At 44.5% G+C, this 10,865-nt stretch overlaps 1 protein-coding gene across 1 annotated transcript; it reads left to right on the top strand.

The window, feature by feature from the left end:
- The first annotated feature begins 9,248 nt into the window (after positions 1 to 9,248).
- On the top strand, positions 9,249 to 10,247 carry LOC123365304 (olfactory receptor 52R1-like). The gene has a single exon (XM_045008040.1). The coding sequence runs from the start codon at positions 9,249 to 9,251 to the stop codon at positions 10,245 to 10,247; it is 999 nt and encodes a 332-aa protein (XP_044863975.1).
- The last annotated feature ends 618 nt before the right edge of the window (positions 10,248 to 10,865 follow it).

Here is a 10,865-nt window from a genome sequence, read left to right as displayed (position 1 = left end):
CGCCTCCCATTACAAGGGGATAATGAGAGGAAAGGAAAACCAGTAACTAAACACATGTTAAGGTTCAGGGAGGAGTTGAAAGACACAATGGGCATTGAACAAATCAAAGTGTCCAAGCAGAGGGTGTGGTATAATAAAAATACTTGGAAGCGGGGAGGTGTGACATTCTGCGCCTGAAAGCAACTCTCTGGGACTCCCATATTTACCAAGGTGATATGATTATGATGTATTTTATACAAAGTATGTCAGGTAAGGTATCAATGAAAAAGTTATGATTTGCAGAATATGATCACCCTATTTGTATGCATGTATCATTTTTGTACCTAAAGTTCTGAAAGCGTGCGAGGGCATGTGACCAGCTCATGTGACACTGGATTCCATTTGTGTCTGTACTTTTCCACTAACTGTTCCGGGGGCTTTTGCTTGGAAAAATGAAGTTCCCTCCAAATGGAAGACGCCATAAAAGATGGAAGTAACAAAATTATTTGGCCTCACTCCCCCACCCCATAACTCAACACCTGGAAAACCCTTAGGAACAAGGACCAAACTGGTGATTTGGTCCCAGGCTGAAGGGATTTCTAGCCTGTGTATGGAAGACAGGTGGAATCTGTCCTTCTGTAGTTAATAAATCAGGTTGATATTTTATTTACCTAATACAGTGTGTTGTTTGAAATGCCAAAGGGAAACCTGCTCAGGGACTGGGGCCAGTGCCTTGTGCTCTCCACATGGAGGGAGGGGCGGACTGGGTAAATAACTTACCCTCACTGGGCTTCTGACCAGGGTAAGACGGTGCAGCTCTGGGGTCCTAGGCTGGGGAGCTGGGGTTGGGAGGAATTGCCTGGAGCCTCTCTATTGTTGGTGCATAAGTGCCTAGTGAAAGCATTCATGTAACTGCAGCTGGGTTTGTTCCTGGCTGTGTCTGGCTGTGGAAGTGCAAAACCTGGAGAGGGTTGCAGCTTGTCACAGCCTCACAGTGTGAGCGGGAGCCCACGTTGGTTTGGCAGAGAGCTCAGCGGTACCCCTGTTCCAGGTTGCAGCCTGGGCAAGTCCACACATGGTACAAGCCCTGCTATACCATGAATCCATTTCCTTCTTGTCATGCCCTCAGTTACTAACGGAGTGACAGTGGTTACAGCAGGGAAGTCAGGACTCTGTTCTGTCTTTCATTCTCTGTGTTACCTTCACCAAGCCATGTCTCCCTTTGCCTCAGTTTACCTATCAGTATAATGGGTATATGTTCATAGCAAATTTCCTATGCTATTTGTTTTGAATATCCTTCAATGAAAGTTGCTACACAGTATGATGATAAAAAGAACAGGAGTACTTGTGGCACTTTAGAAACTAACAAATTTATTTGATGTTTTTAGTATGATGATAGTTACTGATGAGAATTACTGATCTCCCCATGTGCCTGCAGAAAGTGTTCGTGTCTCGCCTCAGTCACCTTTCTCCAGTTCTCTCTGTCTACTATCTACCCATTAATACTGGGCCTTTACAGAGTATCAGACCCTATGGAGAGCTGGGAATTGTCCTTAGTTTTCTTACTAAGCAATTACTTTTAAAAAATACACAAATACACAGAGCAGCCAATTCCTCTCTGACTCAGCGGAGAGGCCAAGGGTTCTCATCTCCCTTTGGGAACGTTCCTTAATTACTGTTTACTCCTAAGGCTGCATAAATAGCACAGAAGCACAAACATTGAACGAGAGACATTGGCTAGAGTGTCTCTGGTCTCCAGCCTGTTTCCATTCAGTTGCAGCTTCTCCCCTAGAGGCAGAGCGAACCCCTCTGGGATTGCTCACAGCTATATTATAAACGGTGCACACCCCTGTGTCAGCTCTTGGCATGGGATGCTGCTGCAGATGCTGCGGTGAGAGAGGTGTGAGAAACGGCTGCCTGTGGGGGATTGCCAGGGAAGACACGTCCGTCTCACAATTTACAGGTACCAGCTCTTGCTGAGGAGCTCACCTGCTCGACAAACCCAGTGCAAGGAGGGCGTGATGGGTTGGAGAATAGGTCTGTGGTCCTTTCTGCTCTGCAGAGCCATTAAACGTGCCAGGGCCCTTGTCACAGGGGATGAGTTTGCTCCAATATCACTGGCCAAAATGTCCCTCTTTGCTCCCCTTGGAGGAAGAACTGAGTAAGCTGTGTGTGAGTTAATGCACTGGGACTCTCACCTCCTCCTCTTGCATTTCAGGGCTCTGGCTATTAACGGGTGGGGGCGGGTTCTCACCTGACTTTCTGATAGAAAGCATGGAGGTGCTAGGGCTCCTCACTGGAATAATTATATGAATTTTTCAACATGGGCAAGACGTCTTTTCTCCTGGCTTCATTCGAGAATTTGGATGAACTGTTATGCCTGAAACTTTCAAAAAACAATTCAGCCGGATGCAGACACCCAGTGTTGGAAATTTCAGTCCCTGGCTGTGTCTGGCTGTGGAAGTGCAAAACCTGGAAAGGATTGTAGCTTGTCACAGCCTCACAGTGTGAGACGGAGCCCAGGTTGGTGTGCTAGAGGGCTCAGCGGTACCCCCGTTCCAGGTTGCATCCTGACCAAGTCTGTCACATCCACCTAAGGAACAAGCCCTGCTACACAATGAATCCATTTCTTTCTTGTTATGCCCTCAGTTACTAACGGAGAGACCGTGGTTACAGCAGGGAAGTCAGGGTTCCTGGGTTCTGTCTGTCATTCTCTGTGTGACCTTCACCAAGTCACGTCGCCCTTTGCCTCAGTTTACCTATCAGTATAATGACGATATGTTCATAGTGACTTTCCTTTGTTAGGTGTTTTGAAGATCCTTCAATGAAACCTGCTGCACAGTATGATGATAGTTACTGATGAGAATTACTGATCTCTGATCCCTTAGCGATAGCCCCGTGTGCCTGCAGAAAGTGTTTGTGTCTCCCCTCAGTCACCTTTCTCCAGATCTCTCTGGCTACTATCTACCCATTAATACTAGGCCTTAACAGGGTATCAGAATATTATGCCTAGTTTTCTTACTAATCAACTACTTTTTAAAAATACACAAATACACAGAGCAGCCAATTCCTCTCTGACTCAGCGGAGAGCCCAAGGGTTCTCATCTCCCTTTGGAAAAGTCCCTTAATTACTGTTTACTCCTAAAGCTGGATAAATAGCACAGAAGCGCAGACAAGGAAAGAGAGACATTGGCTAGAGCAGGGGTCTGCAACCCGCGGCTCCGGAGCCGCATGCGGCTCTTCAGCCTCCTTGTTGTGGCTCCCTTCGGCCTTGACAAAAGAAAAAAAAAAGAAAAAAAAAGAATAACGGTTATTTATTAATTTAATTTTTATTTATATATTATTTTATTTTTGTTTATTTTGTTGCACAGTTATCTTGGAGTTCGAGGTGATACTTTAACATCAAATTTTTAAAAAGTTTTTATAATTTGTCAATTAAAATATGCGTCACATCCATGTCTATAGCCCTCGCCTTTACCTGCAGGCAGCTTCTTGAGTGTGCGACCCCTGCGGTAAGCTAACCATGAATACATCCCAAAAAAAGAAAAATCTCAGAAGAAAATAGAGAGTTTAATTCTGCATGGACAGATTCCTTTGCCTTCACTGCCAACGACACTGGCTTACCTGTGTGCTTGATATGTGGCGAGAAATTAGCAAACAACAAAAAATGTAACGTTGAAAGACATTTTCAAAACAAGCACTCAGCATTTTCTGAAAAGTACCCAACTGAAGATGGGCGAAAGAGAGCGATTTCGGAACTACTACGGAAAGTTGAGCAGAGCAAACATACTTTCAGGAAGTGGATCAACTCTCCAAACTCAACTACAGCTGCTAGTTTTGTGGCAGCTCATGAGATCGTAAGAAGGGGGAAGCCGTTCACAGACGGAGAATACATGAAAGAATCGTTCATAAAAATATCAGAGCATCTATTCTCTGAATTCAAAAACAAACAGGAAATTATTCAGAAAATTAAAGAAATGCCTCTCTCTGCAAAGACCGTCAAGGACAGGACCATTAAAATGGCAACAAACATCACCAATAAGCAAATTGATGACATCAATTCAGCTCAAGCATATTCAATTGCCTGTGATGAGTCAAGTGATGTAAACGATATTGAGCAGATAGCACTGTTATGCAGATATGTGAACTTTGATGGGCCGCAGGAAGAACTGATTGAACTCATACCGCTAAAGGGCCAAACGCGGGGACAGGACATTTGTGAGGCTGTTTTGAGTTGTCTAAAAGCCAAAGGAATAAACACCACTCACCTGGTGTCTACTGATGGTGCACCCAGTATGAGAGGAGCACAGAAGGGCTTTTGTGAATTTACTTCAAAAGTCGCTGGATCGAGAGCTGATGACGTTTCACTGCATCTTGCACCAAGAAGCACTGTGCGCTCAAACATTCCCCCCTGAATGTGTGGAAGTGATGAACCTCATTATTAAGATAGTGAACAAAATAATTGCAAACGGGTTAAACCACCGACAGTTTTGTTCATGGTTAGATGAAGTCGAGAGCGCATATTTGGATGTCCTGCTGCACAACATTTCAGGGCTCTGGCTGCTAACGGGGGGCGGAGGGGCTCTCACCTGACTTTCTGATAGAAAGCATGGTGGTGCTAGGGCTCCTCACTGGAATAATTGTATGAATTTTTCAACATAGACAAGACATCTTTTCTCCTGGCTTCATTTGAGAAGTCGGCTGAACTGTGATGCCTGAAACTTTCAAAAAACAATTCCGCCAGAAGCAGACACCCAGTGTGGGAAATTTCAGTCCAAACAGTTAAAATTTACTTTCTTTATTGATAGATTCATAGGGTTTAAGATAAGAAGGGACAATTAGATCATCCTGTCTGACCTCCTGTATAACACAAGCCATTAAATTTAACCCAGTTACCTCTGTATTGAGCTCCATAACTTGTGTTTGACCAAGACCTGGTCTACACTAGGGTTTGACATTGTACATGTAGATGTAGACAGGGTGAGAAGGGACCTGCAACGGTCAGCTAGTCTAACCCTCTGCCAAGATGCAGGGTTTGTTGTGTATAAACCATCCAGGACAGATGACTCCAGTCACCTTTGGAAAACCTCCAGTGAAGGAGCTTCCACAATCTGCCTAGGCGACTGTTCCATTGTCCTCCTGTTCTTACAGTTAGGGAGTTTTTTCTGAGATTTAATCTAAATCTGCTCTGCTGTAGTGTGACGTTATGAGTGTAATATAATATCTCATTGAAAGGTGACACAGGGCCAGAAAAAGTTAATTGACTCACAGACTGACCTGCCCCATTGCCAAACTTTAAAGACTTGTTAGGAAGAAATGTAAATGAATAGAGTTTTGAAATGCAAGCCTGCATTGCTAGAGATAGAAGGGTACATTTTTGCTCAGGTGTTGTGATGTAAGGAAACAAGTCTTGTCTATTACTATGGCTTTGATTCAAAGATAAGAAAGGAGTATTAATATTTAGGGAGACACTTGAGGGAAATAGTATTATTGTCTATATGTCTCTTTGAAGGTTGTGGTAACCTGCATCTGAACTATTTAATGGATAAATGACCCTGTGCTAATTGCCAGGATGTTTGGGAGAAGGAAAGTTAAGCCTATTGTTTTCTCAGGCCAAAAGGCTGCTGGAAATGTATAAAAACCCTGGGACACGATCCTGCTTCATCTCAGATCTGCTTTGGGTTTCAAGAGGGGGAAACCTTAAGCCATAAGAATTGAGATCCCCAATCACTGACTAAAATCACCCTGACTATGGACATTGGACTATAACCTGTGGACTATTTCTAAACGGACTTTTGGAAACTACAAACTCATCTCTGCTTGTATCTGAACCTCCAGAATTGAATTCAAGTCTGTCTGTATATTGATCTTTTAACTAACATTCTACCTCTTTTCTTTTTTAATACCTTTTTAGTTTAGTTAACAAGAATTGGCTATAAGCGTGTATTTTGGATAAGATCTAAGTTATAATTGGACTGGGTGTGTGACTGATCCTTTGGGATTGGAAAAACCTTTTGTTTTATATGATGAAATCAGATTTTCAGAATTTATCATCATATGTTTGACATTTGTATCTGGATGGAGGCCTGAGACTAAGTTAAGGGAACTGCATTGTTTGGACAGAGTAGCCAGTGAGGTAAAACAGGGGCTGTTTTGGGCTGCCTTGGTAAATCTAAATATTGGAATATCCACCAGCATTTGGAGTTTGAATGACCTAATTGAGTGGCTGACATGGACAGTATCATTACATGGAGTTTGAACCCATTGCCTTTTGTTCTGCCCTCTGTCTCAAGAGAGAACAAATTTTCTCCATCTTTTTTATGGCAGCCTTTCAAATACTTGAAGACTGTTATCATGACCCTCCTCCTCTTTTCCAACCTCAACATACCCAGTTCCTTCAGCCTTTGCTCCTATGGTTTGCATTCCATCCCTTGGATCATCTTTGTCGCTCACTTCTGGATCCTTTCCAGTTTCTCTACATCCTTTCCAGACAGCAGTGACAAAAGCACACAGCACTCCAACTGAGACCTAACCAGCACTGAGAAGAGCGGTACTCTCACCTACCATGACTTGCGCGCTATGCCTCTGTTAATGCAACCCAAAATTGCATTTCCTTTTTTTCCAACAACAAAAGAATCCACACCCCTGAGAGCTGTTGCTATATCACCCTATCCCCGATGTAAACAGCATGAGGTTGATGGAACAATTCTTCCATCAACCTCGCTGCCAACTCTCGGAGAGGTGAATTACCTATACTGACGAGAGAATTCCTCTTGTCCATGTAAGTCGTGTCTACACTTAAAACACTACCGTGGCACTGCAAAATGCTTAAGTGTAGAAAAGCCCTCAGGCAGATCTTCCAGAGAAGCATCCAGTTTGGATCTGCAGACATGGGGAGTTGAAGAATCCACCACTTCCCTTTGCTGTTTGTCCCAACGGTTAATCACCCTGAGTGCTAATCATTTGGCCCTTATTTCCGATTGGAATTTGTCTGGTTTCAGCTTCCAGCCATTGGGTCTTCCTCTGCCTTTCTAAACTAGATTACAGAGCCCGTTAGTAGCCACGGTTTTCTCCCCATGGCAGTCTCTGCTTGATTGTCTTTTTGATGAGATAAATAGATGAAGCTCTTTAAATCTCTCTCTCTGTCAAGCATCTTCTCCAGTCTTCAATCATTTTTGTGGTTTTTTTCTGCACTGTCTCCAATTCTTCAACGTCCTTTTTGAAATGTGGATCCCAAAACTTGACGCAGTCGGTTTCATCAATGCCATTTGCAGAGGTAAAATCCTTCTCCTGCTCCAATGCATTACTCCCCTGATTATGCATCCAAGGATTGAATTAGCCATTTTGGCCAGAGCATCATGCTGGGAGCTCATGATGAGTTTGTTTTCCAAAATGACCCCTAAATCCTTTTCAGGGTCCCTGCGTTCCATAGTACAGTGCCCTAGCCTGGGGGTCGGGCCTGCATTGCCTGTTCCAAAAGGATCACGTTGCATTTGACTGTATTAAAACATTTTGTTTGCATGGGCCCAGCTCAACAAATGCTCCAGATCAATTGTTATGTCTACCCTGGCTGCCTCATTGTAACCACTCTGCCAAGCTTTGAGTCGTTAGAAAATTTTATTTGCAACGATTTTCTATTTCCTTCCAGATTAGTGACGAGAAAAATTGAATAGCATTTGGCCTGGAACTGATCCCTGCAGAACCCCACTAGAAACACCCCCATTCACTGACAATGGCCTATTGACAACTGCTTTCTGAAAGCTGTCAGTTAGCCGGCTTTTAGTCCATTTAACATGTGCTCTTTGTATAGTGTTCATTTTTTAACTGAATGTTTTTCCCTACTAAATCAAATGCCGCAGAGAAATCGAAGTCTATTGCATCTGCTCGGTTCCTTTGATCCACCAAACGTGTACTCTCATGAAAGGATGAAATCAGATTGCTTTGACATGACCTGTTTTCCATAAACCATGCTGTTGACTGGCATTAATTATACTCCTAGTTGGTCCTGCTAGAGAAGGCAGGGGGCTGGACTCAATGACCTTTCACAGTCCCTTCCAGTTCTAGGAGATAGGATATCTCCATTAATTTAATTTAGTTTTCATTTGAAAAGGTGTCTGTGGCAGTCGAGTGAACGGGAAAGTGAGACATCCCAGAAATCGGAAAGAAATGTGCGGGTAGAGTTTGGGGAGAACATGGGAAAGAGTTCTGAATGTGCTGAAGGGGAAGGCAAGGACCCATCTGCTCAGTATGAAGCATCAGTAGGGACTGCAGCATGTTGGTTTGCCACTAAAAAAAATTTATCAGCCTCTCCATTGCATCCCTAGTGAATCTCTCATTTTCTTTTCTTTCTGCTTATCACTTTCCTTCCACCACCTTCATTCTGTCTTGTCTGCATCAGAGTACTGCAGCACCTCCCAGAACATATCTTCCTTGCTCCATCTTGAGCACTTTCTTATCTGGTGGAGACACTCAGCTGGAGTGGAGGGGGTGCCTCCTTTCAAGGACATATCTGGAGAAGCACAAGTAACAATAAAGAGAAGCATTATTGTTAAGTACACGTACAGCACTGAAACACTACATCAAAACACACTGCTGATAACACACCAGTCACTTTCCCGTTGACCCTTGACAACCACACATGATGGTGAACACTGGAAGCATGGTGAGTGTTCCCAGGGGTGGGGGACGTTGGGCATGGGAGAAAAGCAATTGGCCAATTACAGTGATAACATCGAGAACAGTGTCTACACTGGCACTTTGGAGACAAAAATGTTGCATAAAAACATTGCAACTCTCGTCAAGATGGATTTATTACGTCACTGAAACTGAGGAATTCCGTTGTCAAAAGTGGCTTTATAATGTTTACACCTCCGCTATTTTATCACCAAATGTTGCTTTTTGGTGAAAAAACTTGGCAGTGTAGAGAAGACCTAGAGAACAATAAGGGATAACCAGTATACACTCATGTTTCCTGCTGATGCCTCCTAAGGTTTCCCACACCACGATGTGGAGGAACTATTGATGCAGGAGCACCATAAAATATAGAATTGGCATTAGTAGGGTCAGTTGTTCATAATTCACTTATCTGAATAATGAAAATGTCATTTTTCAGTGTGTGAAGAGCAACCAATCTGCTTCATCCACGAGAACAGCCTCCAGTAGTGCATATAGTGTCTCATATTAACATTGTCTCTCCATCCAGGTGTTTGTCCTACGACCATCACCCAAGACCCTGGGCACATACAGGAAGTCAGGGGAACATACAGTATATGCAGGAAACACCATTCTGCCTCAGTGTTGGACACCTTCTCCCCTTCATCATGTCAGATTCCAACTCAACCGACTTCATCAATCCCTCCACCTTTATCCTGCTGGGCATTCCTGGCCTGGAGGCAGCCCATGTCTGGATCTCCATCCCCTTCTGCACCATGTACGCCATAGCCATCTTCGGGAACTTCACCATCCTTTTTATGGTAAAGACGGAGCCGAGCCTCCATGTACCCATGTACTATTTCCTCTGCATGCTGGCCATCATTGACCTGGTAGTGTCTACAGCCATCCTACCCAAAATGCTGAGCATCTTCTGGTTCAATTCCAGGGAGATCAATTTCAGTGCCTGCCTCACCCAGATGTACTTCATTCTCAGCTTCTCTGTGATAGAGTCTGGGATCCTTGTTGCCATGGCTTTTGATCGCTACGTGGCCATCTGCGATCCCCTGAGACATTCCACCACCCTAACAAATCCTGTGGTGGCCAAAATTGGCCTGGCCATGGTGCTGCGTGGCATCATGCTCATACTGCCCCATCCCTTCCTGGCGAGGAGGTGGCCATATTGCAGAACCAACATCATTCCAAACACGTACTGTGAGCACATGGCTGTGGTGAAGCTGGCCTGCGCTGACATCAGCGTCAGTAGTTACTACAGCCTCTCTGAGGCATTCTTCGTGACCACGCTGGATGTGTTTTTTATCGCCGTGTCCTATACCCAGATCCTCAGGGCCATCTTCAGACTCCCAATAAAGGACACCCGGCTCAAGACTTTTGGGACCTGCGGCTCCCACCTCTGTGTCATCTTAGTCTCTTACATCCCAGCTCTCTTCTCCTTCCTCACCAACCGTTTTGGGCACAATGTGGCCCTACATTTCCACGTTCTCATGGCCAACATGTACCTCCTACTGCCCCCCATGCTAAACCCCATCATCTATGGGGCGAGGAACCAACAGATCCGGGATAGGCTGCTCCAGCCCTTTACTCATAAATGGACCTAAAGTTTTCTCCTGGTTCTCTGGATCTCAGACCGAGCTCTATGCAGAGCTGTCTGGTGACACGGCACTGGGCCCTCTTCCCTGAATCACTGACTAGCCAGTCAAGGAGACATTAAATCCTTTCCTGACCTTACTGTGCTGTGTCAGCCTGACAAACTGGGGAATCTGCCTATGTACAACTCATAGGGTTGCCACCTTTCTAATTGCTGGTAACTGGAAGCCTCAGGCCCCACCTCTCGGCTCTGCCTCTTCCCCTCAAAGCCCCGCCCCTCACTCGCTCCTTTCCTTCCCACCCCCTGTCACTCTCTGGATCATCCCTGTGACACTCTGCACCCCAAAGCACCCATATTTACCATGGCGATGTAATTATGGTATGTCTTGTACAAAATATGCCCTGTGAGGTATCATTCTTAAAGTCTTAATCTGCTAAACATTGATATCCCCTCGGATTGTATGCACTCTCATTGTATGTGAAGCTATGAAATCCTGCTATGTGTGAGTTACTAAAGTGTGATGTGAGGCTGGAAACACCCAAAACCAGCCTTTTAGGGATGTGAAAGGAGTAGCCAGATACTGTTAATTGCTGTTGTCAACACTCATCCAGGGAAGAAACCACTAGCT

This window comes from Mauremys mutica, chromosome 1 (genome assembly GCF_020497125.1).
Source record: "Mauremys mutica isolate MM-2020 ecotype Southern chromosome 1, ASM2049712v1, whole genome shotgun sequence".
In the NCBI taxonomy this organism is placed as follows: domain Eukaryota; kingdom Metazoa; phylum Chordata; order Testudines; family Geoemydidae; genus Mauremys; species Mauremys mutica.
Note: the sequence above shows the minus strand (reverse complement) of the source record. Positions and strands in the feature narration are given on the sequence as shown.

Bases quoted from the DNA above. Each gene is read 5' to 3' on its own strand.
- LOC123365304 (XM_045008040.1), top strand. From the start codon at position 9,249: ATGCAGGAAACACCATTCTGCCTCAGTGTTGGACACCTTCTCCCCTTC.